Below are 17394 nucleotides of genomic sequence, written 5' to 3'. Positions count from 1 at the left end.
TGTGTGTACCTGCATGTGCACACCCCAACCCAGGTGGGCAGAGGAGGAAAGTTCTGGCATTTTGTGGAAGGTTCCACCCAGCGTTCACAAGGGTTTCCCACTGACAGTGAGAAAAAGCTTACATTTGCAATTGGTTCCTTGGAGGTTCAGGTGAACTGGGGGTCTTGGTGGGCAACACTGCCCTCCTGGGGCCTAAGTGGCCACATCTGCCCACAGGTGCAGTGAGTGGGGCCCGTGCACCATGGAGAGGGCACCCCCAGCACATTGCTGGCAACTGCAATGGCCCCAGGATGGGGCACGGCCCCTCCTGCTTGAAGCTGCCCAGGAAGCTCAGGTCTCCTTGTCCTGGGCTTAAGGTCACAGGTCCAAGAAAGCCCCGCTGTGTCCATGGAACCGGGTGTGGCGTGGCCACAGGAGGCTGGACACTGACCCAGACCTCAGGACCCCCAAGGTCTGTAAGGCAGCCTGCAGCTCGAACCACATCCCCAGGAGCTGGGCTCCCCGCTCCACACAGTGGTGTCGCGGGCGGCACAGGGCAGCCCATGAGTGGCCGCTGCTCCTCCAGTACCAGACTGGAGCTGGCCGGGGCCACTGAAGGGCCAGGTGCCACCACATACCCAGCTGTCCCCCCGCCTTCATGTCCAGCACAGCATGGCCTCAGCTCACACCTCCCACCTCTGGGTGCACGGCCCTCAGCACAGGGCGTCGAATGCTGCTGCAGCTATGGTGGTCCCTGGCTATGGCCTGGGGCCACGGATGGGGAAAGACAGAGTCCAGGCCGCCAAAGGTTGGCTCCAGGGAATTACAGCCCCTTAGAGCAGGGCGTGGGACCGTCCTCCCACCACCTGCGCTGGCCGTGGCTCTGTGAATCTCGTTTGCCTGGGAACCAGCCCAGGTGCCAACCCGCCCTCTCAGCCCCACAGGGGCCCCTGGGCAGGTGGGCTCAGGGCAGAGGCCGGTCACATGGGCACCGCAGGGCAGACTGAGGAGGACACACTCCCGGCTTCCCTGAGCTCCCACTGGGAGAGCCAGGACACAGCCTGGGCCCCCACACGCCACAGAGCAGGACCCCCACCAGCCGTCCTAACACACCCCATTCTCTGCCCCGTCTGGGGCTAAGCCTGCCCCACTGCACCCAAAGACCTTGCCATCCTCCACCCAAAACTCCCAGGAGGCTCTGTCTCCTGCCTTAAATGTCCAAACCCCAAACTCAGTGGGCAGGTCTGCTGCCCCCTGACCCCTACTCACAAACGCAGCGCTGCCCTCCGTCTTCCCAGAGCCCCTGCCCATTGCCACCTGCCAGGAGAATCACCTCGAACTGGCCATGACCTCCAACCTTCCGCGTGACCCAGCACCAGCCTCCAGCGCTCCAGTGGAAACTGTAACCACAAACCTAGCACGCTGGTGTTGTGTTTTGTTTCACACCCAAAGAATGAAGCTGACCAAAAAAGGCAACTATATTTAAAGTAAATTAATGTGATTCTTGTCACAACAAATATTTGCATTTTCTCAGAGGCAGCTGCGGGACATGGGTGGCTCCGACACGCCAGGCCCGGGAAGGACCCGGCACCCTCCCCTGAACTTCCTGGCTACTCATTTCCAGCGAAGTTTAATCTATTTTTAATAATCGTTCAGTTTTCAAGGAAATAGAGGAGCTGTTATTTCCCACGGAGCGGCGGCCCTGGGAGGGGCCAGGCCCAGAGGTTCCGGCCGCGATGCCGTCAGCGCCTTCGGCAGAGTGACTGAAGCGAGATTTCGTTCTCAGAAGTGAGATGCAAAGATTTCGAGGGACCAGGGAGGAGGCGGCGCCGCGGGGCCACAGCCCAGCCCCGCGCCCTGGCCGCGTCACAGCCGAAGCCCCGCCGGGGTGCACGCTGCAGAGGGGACGCGCCGCTCATCAGCCGGGGCAGCCGCGGTCGGTCGGCCGGTGGCGGGCAGCAGGGAGGAGGTGGGGTCCGGGACAGCCACTGAGGGACAGCCACGGAGCCCGGAGTCACCCGCGGGACCGCCCCGGTGGTGCGTGGGGGGCGGCGCGGGGCGCGGCCGGGCGCTCAAAACTCCTCGTGCACGCTGCGCGCGTAGTCCACCAGCTTGCTGCCCGTGAAGAACTCGCTGTACTTGAGCACCTCCTCGGGCTCCAGGTGGTGGTTCTGGTTCTCGTCGGCGACGGCGATCATCTGCTTGGCCTCGTTCAGCGCGTTGTACTCGTTCATGGGGTCCATGTAGCTCTGCGGGCCAGCGGGGCACAGGTCAGTGTCGCCTTTCCCCCTCCCAGCGCCGGCCCGCCCGGGAGGCCCTCCAGGCTCCGCTCAGGGGAGGAGCAGCCGGGCCCGAGCTCCGCGGCCATCTGCACGAAGTGGCTCTTTATTTAAGGTGCCTGTTGGCTGCAGCGGCAGTGTGGGCACGTTCTGGAAGGTTCCCGAAGGGAGGCGGCACAAATGAAAACACAGGGCAGGGAGAAGCCGGGGGCCCTGGAAGGCCTGCCCGGGGCCGGCAGGGGTAATGGGGCACAGGGGCTACACAGGCCTGGACCCCGGTTCTGAAGGATCCCTAACCTGGGCCGGGCCCACTGGCTGTCGCCAGGAATCACAGGATTCTACATAAAAACAAGATGACTCACACAGCAGTGGGAGAAAAACAAGCCTACACATGATACCAGTGAAAACGCTTCAGAGGAAGGTGGTAAATTCCAGCCATGTGGCACAGGCCGCCCCGCCCACCTGCACCTGCTGGGCCTTGGACCTGCCTCCATGCTGGGCCCAGCATGAGCTTCCCCTTGTGGTCCCGTTAAAAAGGGGCTGTGAGAACCCTGACGCCTCCGCAAGGGGCTGAGGATGGAGCCCGGCCAGGCTCGCCTGTCTCTGATCCGTCTGAACCTAAACGCCAACAACGGCCATGCAGCCTGGTGGACACCGCTGAGCAAACGCCCCAGTGACCAGCCCAGACGGAGCCTCAGGCCGGACACCAGCACAGCTTCCTGCCTCAGGCCCAGATCCACCAGCCCCTCCCGCCACAGCGCCCCGCAGGGCCGGCTCCGGGACGCGGCTGCGCCAGGGCTCACCTCCAGCTCCTCGGCGGTCACGATGCCGTCGTGGTTGGAGTCAATGAGCTCCTCAAACTCCTTTTTTCTGTCTTTCACCCAGTTGTCGTCAATGTCCTGGCCCTGCTGGTTCTCCACGGTGCCCACGGGCAGGGAGATGAACTCGGGCAGAGAGAGCTGCTTGTCACCGTCCTGGTCTGCGAGACGGGAAGGCATCAGCCTACACCCAGGCTGGGGCTCCCGCAGGACCTGCCCCGACCTCCCGACGATGCCCGGCCCCTGCCAGTCGGTCCCGGGCCCTGGCGTGCCGGCCAGGCTGGACTCACCCAGGTCCCGGACGATCTCCTTCACCATGAACCTGAGCATTCCCCGGCTGTGCTCGGGGTGGAGAAACGACAGGAACTCCTCCTCCGTCAGCAGCAGGTCCGCGGGGGGGCTGTCCGCCTGGTACCAGCGGTCCTTCAGGTTCTCCAGGACTTCCTGTGCTGAGAGGGGCGCAGCCTGTGGGTATCGAGGCCGACAGACGCCGGCACGCAAATCCAGAAAGTTCCGAGAGGTGCTGGCTGAACTCGAGGGACACAGCCACCCGCGAGACCGGGGCCCCACCCTCCAGGATTCACACGTCCCCAGAACATGGCCCAGCCCCCAAGACACAGCCTGGACCCCCGCCAAGACATAACCCAGAGCCTCCCACAGGCCTGATCCCCAAAGGCATAGCTTGGACCCCCCCACACAGCCCGGACTCCCCAAGACAGACTGGACCCCCCCCGCCCCAGACCCCCAATACATGGATGGCCCTGACTCCCCACAGACTCAGCCCAGATCCCTCAAGACATGATCCAGAACCTCCCCATGGCCCAGACCCCCCCAGGACACAGCTCAGAGCCCCTCATGCCTGGGACCCCTCAGGATGGGCCTGGGCCCCACCCCCCACACCCGCGCCTGCCCCTCTGGAGGAGCGGAATCACCCTGAAGGCTGACGTGTGCACGGCGCCGCGGGGCGAAGGACTCACTGCCCTTTTCCGTTTCCTTCACGTGTGACGTCACAAGGAGGAAAACACAGTTTCTAGAAATGACTGAGACTGGGGCTGAGCAGAGCTTCCCAGGAACCCTCCCAGCCGGGACACGGCACTGCCTCTGGGTGTGTGGCCCCCGCTCTCCCGCCGTGCCCACCCGGCCCCAACGGGCCCTCACCCCAGGTCCCCACACATCCCAAGGACCCAAGCCACCCTGGGTCTCCAGGGCAGAAACACCACCTCCTACCCCATCTTGGGGCTCACTGCAGTCAGTGGCCAAGTCCAGTGTTGAGGCCCACACTCAGCCCCCTGCACGTGAGGCCCGACTCTGCCCTGGCCGAAGCCCCTGCCACAGGCCCAGCAGCCTCTGCGTCGCGGTCACTGCGAGAGGATGAGGCCCAGCTGCCGTCCCATCTTATCCCTTTCTGAACAACCTCCATCTACACGACCGGTTCACTTAAAGGAAGACAGGAGTGATGGGGCTGTGGGTCCTGGGGCACCCCTCCCTGTCTGCTCCACCGCAGGCAGCTCCTGGGATGGATGGACGGGGCCAAACTGAGACCCATCCAGGAGAGGCACAGACGCCCCAGACAGGCCGGCCGAGAGACGCTTTCTCCAGCACAGGATTCTCACAGCCGCCACCGAGCCCCAGCACCAACCTCAGGCTGGTGAAGAAGCCCTGAGTCCCAGTCCCCCCCCACTAGCCGGGTCTCTGCTGTCAGGGAAGGATCTGGAGACCCTCCTGGATCACGGAGACCCTCCTGGATCTGGAGACCCTCCTGGATCAGGGAGACCCTCCTGGATCAGGGAGACCCTCCTGGATCAGGGAGACCCTCCTGGATCTGGAGAGACCCTCCTGGATCTGGAGAGACCCTCCTGGATCAGGGAGACCCTCCTGGATCAGGGAGACCCTCCTGGATCAGGGAGACCCTCCTGGATCTGGAGAGACCCTCCTAGATCAGGGAGACCCTCCTGGATCAGGGAGACCCTCCTGGATCAGGGAGACCCTCCTGGATCTGGAGAGACCCTCCTGGATCAGGGAGACCCTCCTGGATCAGGGAGACCCTCCTGGATCTGGAGAGACCCTCCTGGATCAGGGAGACCCTCCTGGATCAGGGAGACCCTCCTGGATCAGGGAGACCCTCCTGGATCAGGGAGGGTCAACGACTGCTGTCCCTGTGAGAAGAGGACGCAGACCCAGAAAGAGGCAGCGATGGAGGCGGGGGAAGGGAGTGATGCCTGCCTGCCACGCCTTCACCGCGGTCCCCAGAATCAGGTCTGAGGCGTGAGGACAGCAGCCCCAGGACTCAAGCGGTGGCCCTTGCAGGAGCCATGCAGGGAGGGGTCGGAGGTCGCAGGAGCGACGCCTGCCAGCGCTTCCCAGGCCACCCCTCCAGGACCCGGCAGCTGCTCTTCCTGAGCCAGAAACCAAATACCCGAAGAGGTCGGGGGGGTCCTAGGCACCCTGAGGTCGGGGAGGCCAAGACAGATCGGACACAGGTGGGCAGGGAACGGCACCTCAGCATGCATGGGGACCCCCAAAACGCAGAGTGAATTCTAAACACACCTCTGCTGAGTCGCAAAGGTAGACGGAGGCTTCACAGAAATGTCACAGAGCTCTAGGTCCAGGTGGGCCATGTCCTGGGCAGAAAAGACCCAAATAAAGTGGCACCAAGGAAAGACAGACACAATCGGAGTCGGGGGGCGGGCACGGGCAAGGCCTCCTGCCCCAGCACATTGCCAACAGGCTGGACCAACAGGATGAAGGTTAAAGACGCAGTCAGGACAGCAGGGAATGCGGGACCCGGGGTGGAGGCACAAACCGTGTGTGGTGAGGAAAATGTAAACCACTCTTTTGGAAAGGAAGTAATAACGTCCAATTTGGCCGGGCACTGGGGCTTGTGCCTGTAATCCCGGCACGCTGGGAGGCTGCGGCAGGCAGATCCCTTTAGCCTAGGAGTTCGAGACCAGCCTGGGCAACACAGGGAGATCCTCTTACTTTTAGTTTTTTTAATGTCCAATTTGCAGGATTTAGAACGGACAGGACCAAACTCCAGATAAGAGTACGTGAACTGGGAAAAGAGCAGGCGGAGCCAACAGGCTCAAAAGTCTCCGCGTCATTCTAGAAGGTCAAGGCCAGGCACAAGGGCTCATGCCTGCAACCCCAGGATGGGGAGAGGCCGAGGCAGGCGGGTCGCTCGCGCCTGCAACCCCAGGACGGGGGGAGGCCGAGCAGGTCACTTGAACCCTCTGAAATCCCAAGAGTTTGAGACCTACCGAGGCAACACAGGGAGACCTTGTGTCTACAAAATATATATTTTTGAATCAGCTGGGCATGGTGGCACACACTGGTGGTCCCAGTTACTCAGGAGGCCGCCCCCATGGGGGCTGGTCACATGATATGGGCCGTTCCTGCCAGGAACGTATCTTACACCTTTATTTTTCTGTCCTCCAAGGAGGATAGATCGAGCCCAGGATGTGGAGGCTACAGATGAGCTGAGATCGCACCACTGCACTCCAGCCTGGGCAACAGTGAGGCCCTCACTCTTAAAACAATTAAAAATTTAAAATTAAAAAAAGAAAGAAGCTAAGACTAGGCGCAGTGGCTCACGCCTATAATCCCAGCACTTTGGGAGGCTGCAGTAGGCGGATGACTTAAGTCCAAGAGTTTGAGACCAACCCGGCCAACACGGCAGAATCTATCCGTATAAAAAATACAAAAATTAGCCAGGTGCGGTTATGGTGCCTGTGGTCCCAGCTACCTGGAAGGCTGAGGTAGGAGGATCGCCTGAGCCCTGGAAGGTACAGCTGCAGGGAGCCGAGACTGCACCACTGCACTGCAGGCTGGGTAGCAGAGTGAGACCGTCTAATGAAAAAAGAAAGAAGAGGTGGTTTGCCTTGAGACTCTGGTGAGGAAATGTGTGTTACTGATAAGTTGAGCAGGCACAAAAAATAAAGGTGTAAGATACACCCAGCCTGCCAGGAGCAGCCCCGTGTCACGTGACCAGTCCCGTGGGCGACACGGGCGCCCTGCAGGGCAGCAGAGAACCCACCCCAGGATGCCGGGCAGCGACGGAGCAGGCGACTCCGCACGTTCTCCTCAAAGCCCCAAACCAGACCACGGGCATGACCGGGAAGGGCACACAGAGCCCCAGGGTGGCAGCAACGCCACGGTACCCACTCAACTGTGTCTCACAACTGGGCCAGCAGGGGCTTCTCCCTGGACGGCTCTCCCAGACCTGGCCCTGTGCGGGGTGGCCCGGCTCTCCCCTCACCTGGCCTTAGCCCGGGTGCCGGGCCCCACCCGGCCCCACCCTCTTCACGCAGAGGCACCAGCTTGGACCCGCCCAGGGCTGAGGCTGCCCTGCTGGCCAACGGCCACACCCCAGACCCAAGGAAGAGCCTCTCCCTGGGACCTGACCGCTCTCTGGTGACCACCTGACGGCCATACAGATGTCTCCAGCAGACCCAGACCTCAGGGCCAGGCCCTCAGGCACAGGCTGTGCCCTCTCCCCAGGAAACTCTGCCTCATGTGGCCTTCAGAGTACGGGGCAGGCCCCACCCCAGACTCACAGCCTCAGATTCTCTGCAGGACCTAACTGAATAACGGCCGTGAAGGTGCCGTGACCAGCAGAGCTGAAAGCTGCCCAGGCACAGCTCACACGCCCCCCACCGGACTCCTGGGCGGCGCCTAGGTCAGCAACGGCTTCACCCACTTCCCTCCTGACAGCCACCACCAACCAGGTTGGGCCATGCTGTTAAGACGAACACGTGTGCACACAGCGGGTGTGAGGGCGCACTCACCTGCATGTACTCACCAGCCTACATGAACAGCTACCTGGATGTACTCACGAGCACACGCACAGCGCACTTGTACACACGACACGCACACACATGTACTCACGAGCACATGCACAGCGCACGTACACAACATGCACACACATGTACTCACGAGCACGCGCACGGCACACACGTACACACGGCACGCACACAGCACACTCATGTACACACGACACACGCGCACACACACAGGATGCCTGAGACCGGTGGCGGGAGCCTGGCTGAGCACTCACTTTCCTCGTCCACTTTGAGTTCCTCGTTGAGCCTGATGGCGTCGGCAACCTCCTTCTCGCTATGGCCTTTACTCGCCAAAAACTTCACCTTATACTCGTCCCATGACACGTGGCCTGGAAGAGCAGATCACACCTGTCAGGGCATCTGATACGGAGCTGAACTTCCTTCTCAACTGAGATGGGGTCTTGCTCTGCTGCCCAGGCTGGAAGCGGCAGGATGCCAGCGTCTGGAGCCCCAGGGCCCCGGCCAGCACCCCACACCCGTTTCCTCACCTGTGAGGCCAGCCGGCAACGTCTGTGCCTCGGGGCCACCAAGAGACATAGGTACAACCAGATGAAGGCCCCAAAGTCCTAAGAGGCACCCTCCATGGGCCACGCCCAGTGCTTGGCACACACGCCTTTGTCACCAGGATTCTGGCATCATGAACCCAGCTTCCGCGCACCCCACCACACCTCGGGGTCTCCGGCTGACGCTTCCCCACCGCCCGTCCCTCAGACAGGGCCTGTCTGCCCTCCAGGCACCAGGCAAGGCCCATGGCCCTGCCCGCCCCACCCACCGCCCCACCCACCCCAGCCCAGCCACAGTACCGTCCCCGTCAGGGTCCACGGCGCGGAAGTGTGTCTTGCTCTCCTCCATGGCCTCCTGGAAGTGCTCGGCCGTCTTCTCCATGATCCAGCGCTGCATCTCCTTGGCACTGATCTTCCGGTCAGTGTTCACATCCACCCTGCAAGACAGCAAATGGGCAGGTGGCCGTCAGACTGGGCCCCCAGGACCCCGAACAGCCAGACGGATGCCGCCGGCCCAGGACTCCATGGCTGCGTGAACCTGCCACCAACAGCGACAGGCTCCACCGGGCAACGCGAAAAGCGTCCGGGACGTGGGGCTTGTGGGGCGCCGGGCCACGCCAGAGACACTGGGGAAGGTGGATGCCACGGTCCCCTCCCCGGGGAAACACATGGACCCTCCCCCTCCGTCACACAGAATCACCACCAGACCCCACTCTCCAACCACAGCTTCCAAAAGTCACACTCTTCACGTTTGATTTTTTTTGAGATGGAGTCTCACTCTGTCACCCAGGCTGGAGTGCGATGGCACAATCTTGGCTCACTGCAACCTCCGCCTCCCGGGTTCAAGCAATTCTCCTGCCTCAGCCTCCCGAGTAGCTGGGATTACAGGGGCGCACCACCACGCCTGGCTAATTTTTGTATTTTTAACAGAAATACGGTTTCACCATGTTGGGCAGGCTAGTCTCAAACTCCTGACCTCAAATGATCCACCCATCTCAGCCTCCCAACATGCTAGGATTACAGGTGTGGCCACTGGGCCCGGCCCATGTTTCATTTTCGATGCTTCAGGTATGGCTACACAAAAACCTTCATATAGGCAGGACACAGTGGCCACACCTATAATCCCAGCCCTTTGGGAGGCTAAGACAGGTGGATCACTTGAGCCCAGAAGTTCAAGACCAGCTTGGGCAACATAGGGAGACCCCACCTCTACAAAAAAGAATTACGAAAATTCGCCAGGCATGGTGGCGTGCACCTGTGGTTTCAGCTACTCAAGAGGCTGAGGTGGGAGGCCTCCTGAGCCTGGAACGTGGAGGTTGCAGTGAACTGTGATCACACCACTGCACTCCAGCCTGGGCGGCATAGCGAGACCCTGAATCAAAACAAGACAAAACAAAACCCTTCATATAAATGTAAAGTTGTGAGATTTAGGAAGAAGACCGTGTGGGGACTTAACATTGTGTGCAAGGATGGAAGAGACCACAGACTTGGGGGATAGGGACACAGATTGGGGACACGGGGCCAGTGCAGGCCAGGTCAGGAGGCCACAGGCCCCAGGACAGGTCACTCCCGTCCCAGCTTCAGAGCTCAGCTTCACCATCATGTCTTCATGGAAGCCACAGGCTCCTACCCCTGCCGCGGCCGCCCGTGTCCTGAGCTCACCTGTTGGAAACTTAACCCCCAGGGCAACAGCGCTGGGAGGCAGGGCTTCCAGAGGTGCGAGGTCTTGAGACCCCGGCTGGTGCATTTGCCAGAGGCATCCCCGAGAGTAGGGTGCCCTGGCCCCTTGCCTCTATGCTCTGCTCAGGGGCAGCCGCGGCCACATTATGAGGTGGCAAGCAGGCCCTCGTCAGGCAGGTGTGGCCTCTGGGACCTGGGCCAGGCAAGCTTCGAGGGTGCACACACCGCAGGCACGGCTCAGAAGCACTGGGCAGAGATCCTCACGGAAGAAGGCCAGGCTGCCACTCACACGCGCCCCTCCCTCAGCAGCCGCAGCAGCCCAGAGGTGGACGGGCCTGGGAGGCACCCTCAGCTCCACAGTCCCCAAAACACACCGGCTGGGGATGGGGCCGCCCGGGTGGCCATGTGGCAGGTGGGGCACCTGGTGGGTCTCACGAGGACACCAGCATCCTCGACTGCTCCGGTCACGCTCCACACGCGCCACAGACACGGGCCACACGCTCCACACAACTCCACACGCTCCACACAACTCCACACGCTCCACACACTCCACAGACACGGGCCACACGCTACACACGCGCCACAGACACAGACACACATGAGGCAGAGCAAAAAGCAAAAAGGTGGAAAGAAACCACATGGCGCAGGATTCCAGTCAAGATGTCGGCAAGGAGTCACTCATCCAAATTCAGGTGCCTGAAGACACGGCTGCAGGGCGGTGCATGTACATGGGGCTGGCACACACACATGCCAGCGCACAGGCCAGTACCGTGTACACAGCACACACACGTGAACAGGGCTGGCAGAACACAGATGTGACTGGGCTGGTGCACACACACGTTATCAAGTTCGGGCTCCTGAGAGAACAAGGGCAAGACGCCCAGTGCCCAGACCCTGGCTTCCAGCTCCAGCCACAGGAGACAGGGCTTCCTGGAAAGGCGGCAGCTATTGCACTGGGGCAGGTGGCACGGAGGCGAGCCCAGAGCATCTCACCATGCCAGGAAGCGGGAAGGAAGTGAAGCTCAAAAGCCCCTAGGACAGGGCACCTCCCCTCTGGATGCTCTTTCCAGAAACCCTCAACCCTGTACGGTCAGGAGGAAACATGGCACCTCCCCTCTGGGGGCTCTTTCCAGAAACCCTCAACCCTGTACGGTCAGGAGAAAACACATCCCACAAGCCCAAACTGAGGGACAGCCTAAAACCTCCTACCCAGCCCTTCTCAGAACTGTTACGTCCTCACAAAAACGGGAGAGTCTGAGACGCCGTTCCAGCCCAGAGGAGACAGGACAGCTGAGTGAACGTGGGCTGTCACTCAGCTGTGACAGCTGCGTGAGGGACAGGGCCCTACGCAGGAGGAGGGCGAGAAGGGACCCGCGTGCTGGGAAGGGAAGTCTAAACACCCACAGCGGCCGCTGTCGCTGCTCGGCACAGGAGTCAGGGAGACCCGGAGACCTGCTGTTACTTCCCACTCCCCATGCCCACCTCCTCAAACGAGACGGCTTGGGGTTTCGTTACAGGCACCAAAAAGAAACCCCGGTCCAGCTGGAGATGCACCGAGCAGAAGCCTCAACTCCCCTCGCCCAGGCGTGCAGCCCACCCCCAGCACCGGCTGAGCAGGGACGGGGACCGTTCCCCTGTGATGCCGCGAGCCAGGCCTTCGTGAGCTCAGGGGTGGTGAACCTGACAGGCCCCAGGGGCACCAGCGGCCTCTTCGTGGGTTGGTCAGCTCACCACCAAGTGAACTCAGGCCACGCAAGGACCCCCGAACCGTACCATCTGAGGAGAGGTGCAAGGGGACACCACACCTGGTGCCCAGGTCCTCCAGCTGGCACCGTGCCTCCGTCCCACCAGCTCACCTGTGCTCCGCCCGAAAGCCTGGATCCTCAGGGCCCTCCCGCCTGGCCCTCAGCCCAAGGGCCCTGGCACAGCCAGACCAGTCCTCACACCTTTCCTACCTGCTCCTGCACCCCAGGACCCCAGCCCTGCCCAATCCCCTTGCTCACCAGCTTTGCCACCTGCCCCTCTGCACTGGCCCTGGAGCACCAGGCCCTGCGGGAAGGCAAGCTCATGGCCAGGCCCTGCGGGAAGACGAGCTCGTGGCCAGGCCCTGCGGGAAGGCGAGCTCGTGGCCAGGCCCTGCGGGAAGGCGAGCTCGTGGCCAGGCCCTGCGGGAAGGCGAGCTCGTGGCCAGGCCCTGCGGGAAGGCGAGCTCGTGGCCAGGCCCTGCGGGAAGACGAGCTCGTGGCCAGGCCCTGCGGGAAGACGAGCTCGTGGCCAGGCCCTGCGGGAAGGCGAGCTCGTGGCCAGGCCCTGCGGGAAGGCGAGCTCGTGGCCAGGCCCTGCGGGAAGGCGAGCTCGTGGCCAGGCCCTGCGGGAAGGCGAGCTCGTGGCCAGGCCCTGCGGGAAGGCGAGCTCGTGGCCAGGCCCTGCGGGAAGGCGAGCTCGTGGCCAGGCCCTGCGGGAAGGCGAGCTCGTGGCCAGGCCCTGCGGGAAGGCGAGCTCGTGGCCAGGCCCTGCGGGAAGGCGAGCTCGTGGCCAGGCCCTGCGGGAAGGCGAGCTCGTGGCCAGGCCCTGCGGGAAGATGAGCTCGTGGCCAGGCCCTGCGGCGGGGGCTGCCTCCTTGTGCCCAGGTCCCGCAGGTCCCAGGAGGCCCAGGGTGTTCTCTCACCTGCACCCCGGCTCCCTGCCCGGCACCCTGGCTGGCCTGGGGGACTCATGGCACGCCCTGACCCTGCTCTGCCCCCAGGGGTGAGGCCAGCGCTGAGTGCAAGTAGGTTCCAGGGCCATACCGCGGGGCACCCCGGCCGTGCCGTAAGGAGTAAGGCGCCCGTGCAGGACCTGGCTCCTTGTGGGTGAGTGGTCAGGTTGACCCATCTTGGACCCCTCACACCAGGCTCCCAAGACTCAGGGATGGGGTCGGGGGAGAAAGCTCGGCACTAGGCACAGAGGCAGCAAGAGGGTCTCGGGACTCAGCAGGGTGGGGGCAGTGACGGCCAAGGATGGGCCACTGACAGCACAGCTCTGCTCCCGACCAGGCCGGCAAAACAAGCCAACCCCACACACCCCCAGCCCGAGTGTGACACGCTGCCCGTGTGTGACAGGGACCCCAAACACACAGCGTAGAGGGCGTGTCAGGAGGAGCCCAGAGCACCCTGTACCAGCTCTCCAGCCACCCGTGGCAGCCCCTCACTCCTCAGCCAGGCCTTGTCCAACTGGGGCTGCAGCCTGCGAAGGCTGCCCGTGGCTGGCGTCTGTCCCTCAGCATGGAGGACGGTGACCACTGCAGTGCCGCGTGGGCTCCTCCAGGCTGTCCTAGGGACGGCCACACAGGCCCACTCTGGCCCTCTGAGCCCCCGGCGGACCCAGGGCATTCAAGGAATGGCTCTGGGCTGCCAGCGCAGGCCTCCGCGCAAACACAGCAGGCTGGAAGTGGCGCTCATCACCGGCAGGTCTTCCCAGCCCGGCAGGTCCCGACACAGGGCCCGGCGCCCCCCACCGCGCAAAGCCAGGATAGGGACACACAGGCGAGCGCACGCGGACAGCCCCCCAGTCTGGGCACACGGCGGCACCTACTTGGAAAAGATGACCATCAGCTTCCTCCGGCTCCGCCGCGGCTCCGCGTCCTCATCAAAGCCACCCAGGTCCTTGCCTAGGAAAACCTCCTGGTGGAAGCCCCGATTGAGGTGCCCATCCATCTCCAGCTTCACCCCGTTCAGGTGGTCTGGGGGCAGGATCTCATTCTCCTCCCTGTTGGCTGCTCTCTCTCGAGTGGACGAGTGGTTGGCAGGCCGTGCAGACGCGTCCATCAGAAGGACCGCCCCCAGGAGCCAGAGGCAGCACGGAGCCAGGCCAATGAGGGGACCCCACCTGGACGCCATCGCCACCCAGGGCCAGACCATGGGGCGGGCTGCAGGGTGTGGGCCAGGTGCTGGGAGGGGCAGGGGCAGGGGCAGGGGCAGAGGAGGAAGTGAGGTCCTGGCTCCAATCCAAGCCCCGGGCACCACGGAGGGCTCTGTGTCCCCAGGACGGCCGCAGGATGGGGAAAAGCAGCTCACAGTCTGCAGACAGACACAGACACATCATTAGCAAGACTCAGCAAAGACTTCCCCAAGCACGTCTATCCTGCAACATGAAACATATCCTCGATTCACAGGATCCAGACATGTGGCATCGCCTTCTCCAGACCACACGTGGCACTGCCTTCTCCAGACCACACGTGGCATTTTCTCAGGGCCACATGTGGCATTTGTTTTCTCTGGACCACACGTGGCATTTGTTTTCTCCGGACCACACGTGGTGTTTTTTTCTTTATTTTTAGAAACAGGGTCTTGCTCTGTCACCCAGGCTGGAGTGCAGCGGTGACCACAGCTCACCGTGACCACGAACTCCTGGGCTCAGGTGATGCTCTGGGCTCAGGTGATGCTCTCGCCTCAGCCACCGGAGCAGCTGCGACCACAGGCGTGCACCCCCACACCCATCTAATTTATTTTTATTTTACTCTTTGTAGAGACAGGTCTCGCTGTATTGCCCAGGCTGGTCTCAAACTCCTGGCTTCAAGTGATCCTCTTGCCTCAGTCTCCCAACGTGCTGGGATTACAGGCGTGACCCACTGTGCCCGGTCTTTTTTTTACAGACACTGAGTTTTCAGCCCTGTCTCTCCGTCTTTCCATCTCTCTCTCGAGCTGTCAGCACCTCCAGGGGCTAACCTGTCCCCGTCGCCCAACACCTGCAGCACAGCTTTCCTGTGGGGCCAGGCTCTGTCCCTCCTGGCATCATGCCACTGACCCATGGGGTTAGGGTCACTCTCCAGACCCTGACTTGAACATTCCTGAGATCTATGACCTTGGCTAAGTCATGTGGCCTCCCCGGCCTCAGCTTCTCACTAAGAAACAGGAGGCTCCCCCTCTCCCCCCGACTGACCAGGCTTTGCGAAGACAGCCAACCCTAAGTGCAGAGGGCGTCAGGGCCTGGTCCCAGCAAACACACAACACCCCCACACAGATGTGCACACACATCCACACTCATGCGTGCACATATTACACACATGTGCCCTTGACCACACTCGCGAGCGAACGCCAAGGCCGGAGAGCCCAGAAGTCCGTCCTGCCATCCGAGGCGTGGCCAGTCCTGGTGGGAAGCAGGGGCTCACAGGGCCTCATGCCTCACGTATCCGAAAGGGAACTCGGGGTCCTTCCCACCCACGAGCCTACTCCTTTCACGGTCTGCCCCTCCGGCAAACACCTGCGGGTCCTTTCGGGTGCCGCTGAGGCCCCGCCATGTCACAGCTGTTCCCGGAACACACATGGACTGAGACTCCTGTTCTGTGGCCGTCTTACTCAGCTTCACTGTCCTGGCACCCGCCACTCTGTCTGCACACAGTAGGCGCTCAACGAATGCTACCCTGGGTAATATTAAACGAAGAAATACTGCCTCTAGGTATCGAGAAACGCCAGTGGGGCCACCATGAAAGTGGTCCTGAAGTCAGTGCAGTCTGCCACAAACCAAGAGGGGTACAAGCCTGGGTTCCCCCAAGGAAGGAAACCCGGGTGAGGGGCTCACGTCTGATTTTTTTTTTTTTCCGAGACAGAGTCTCACTCTGTCGCCCAGGCTGGAGTGCAGTGGTGCAGTTTCGGCTCACTGCAACCTCCACCTCCCAGGTTCAAGTGATTCTCCTGCCTCAGCCTCCCAGTTAGCTGGGATTACAGGCACCCACCTCCACTCTCCACTAATCTGTATTTTTAGTAGAGATGGGGTTTTGCCATGTTGGCCAGGCTGGTCTCTAACTCCTGACCTCAAGTGATCCTCCTGCCTCGGCCTCCCAAAGTGCTGGGACTATAGGCGTGAGCCATGCACCCGGCCGGATTTTCTGAACATGGCTGAGGGCTTTTCCCTTCCCTAGTGGTGGCATAATTCTATTCCCGTTGTCCCAGATCGCCTGACCAGGGGAGAGTCCTGGGTAAGAACCGAGACACCTCCTCCTGGTGCTGACTCCACTAACTACAGTCGTAAAACACACGCTGTGTGCAAAGAGACTGTACTTTGTTCCTAGAGAAAACAAAGCTAGTTCTTGATTCTACATATCTTGATGAGTTACACGGTTTACTTGAGGCAGGAGGATCGTGAGACCAGCCTGGGCAACACAGTGAGACTGCATCTCTTTAAAAAACAAAAACAAAAAGATAAGACCGTGTCTCGAAAAAGGGGGAATAAAAAGTAACCCAAAAGTAACTACAAATATCAGGAGTCCAGCAAGTGGCGCTTCCTCTCCTGGCTTCAGAGTATCTATTCATCACGGTGTGCGAGGTTCCGGCGGAGCGGGCCGCTCCCACCGGAATGGGGTTTCGACTTCGCCATCCCCTAGAAGCTCAGTTCCCAGCAAGGAATCAACACACCCTTGCGAAACGGACGTGGGAAACAGCTTAGGCAGAGACGCTATTTCTTTGCCATCCCTGGGCTTCAGCTCTGGTGGAACGAGGCTATTTCTGGCAGTTGACAACACACACGGTTAGATTCTAAAAGCTCAACAGGGTTCATAACACCGCCTCTGAGCCAGACACCACGGGCTCCACACAGCCGACTTCACATCTCCAAATCCTACTAACTGCGGAGGAGGGTCCACGCGGTTCAGAAGCGGAAGCGCAGGCGCAGGGAAGCGGGGCAGCTTGTCCAAGGTCGCCTCGCCGATAAACGCGAGTCCAACCAGACCCCTTGGGCCTCCGTTTCGCGGTGGCATTCGTAGGTTTTGGCCAATAGGAGACCAGACGTGCCGGCGGCCGGGGAGGCCAGCGTCGTCGGCCCGTCCCTGCCCCCGGGAGCCCCGGGAGCCCCGGTGGCGGCGAGTCTCGCCAGGGCTCAAGGCCGAGCGGACGGACGATGCCCCAGCCCAGGGCGGGAGGCGGCGGCGGCCTCCAGACCCGCCCTCGCCGTCCGGCCGGCGTACACTTGGCCCCGCGGCCTGCAGCGGCCGTCCCGGACCCCTCACTCACCGGTCTGCCTCCCCGCGCTCGGGATCCGAGGACCGGAGCGAAGCGTCAGTGACGCCGCCAACGGGCCCGGATCAGGCCACTGCCATCTTTCTTGCGGGCGGGGGCGGTGCGAACGGGTGCGAACGGGCGCGACCTCACGGAGGGGACGCCGGCGCCGCCATCTCTCCTCCGGGCGGAAGCGGTCGCGGGGCCGCTGCGAGGTTGACCAATGACAAGGGTGCCCGAGGCCACGTCACGGCCGCCGATTGGCCGCCGGCCTCCGAGCGCCCCGGGGCTCGGCGTCTGCGGAAGGCCCCGGCGCGCTCCCAGGA

The 17394-nt window shown here is 62.0% G+C and overlaps 1 protein-coding gene across 2 annotated transcripts; it reads right to left on the bottom strand.

Annotated features, from left to right (window-relative positions):
• Positions 1–1433: 1433 nt before the first annotated feature.
• On the bottom strand, positions 1434–17358 carry SDF4 (stromal cell derived factor 4). 2 transcript variants are annotated; one of them, XM_055381959.2, is made up of 7 exons: positions 17084–17358; positions 13671–14155; positions 8718–8854; positions 8130–8243; positions 3367–3525; positions 3062–3237; positions 1434–2228 (listed from the first exon to the last, which is right to left on the bottom strand). In XM_055381959.2, the coding sequence occupies exons 2-7, from the start codon at positions 13994–13996 to the stop codon at positions 2052–2054; spliced, it is 1089 nt and encodes a 362-aa protein (XP_055237934.2). In that variant the 5' UTR covers positions 13997–14155; positions 17084–17358; the 3' UTR covers positions 1434–2051. The 2 variants fall into 2 exon arrangements, with proteins under 2 accessions (XP_055237934.2, XP_055237929.2); XM_055381954.2 differs by having other exon boundaries at positions 3062–3525; positions 17084–17252.
• Between the last annotated feature and the right edge of the window lie 36 nt (positions 17359–17394).

Source organism: Gorilla gorilla, chromosome 1, assembly GCF_029281585.2.
Source record: "Gorilla gorilla gorilla isolate KB3781 chromosome 1, NHGRI_mGorGor1-v2.1_pri, whole genome shotgun sequence".
Lineage (NCBI taxonomy): Eukaryota > Metazoa > Chordata > Mammalia > Primates > Hominidae > Gorilla > Gorilla gorilla.
This window is presented reverse-complemented; position numbering and strand designations above follow the sequence as displayed.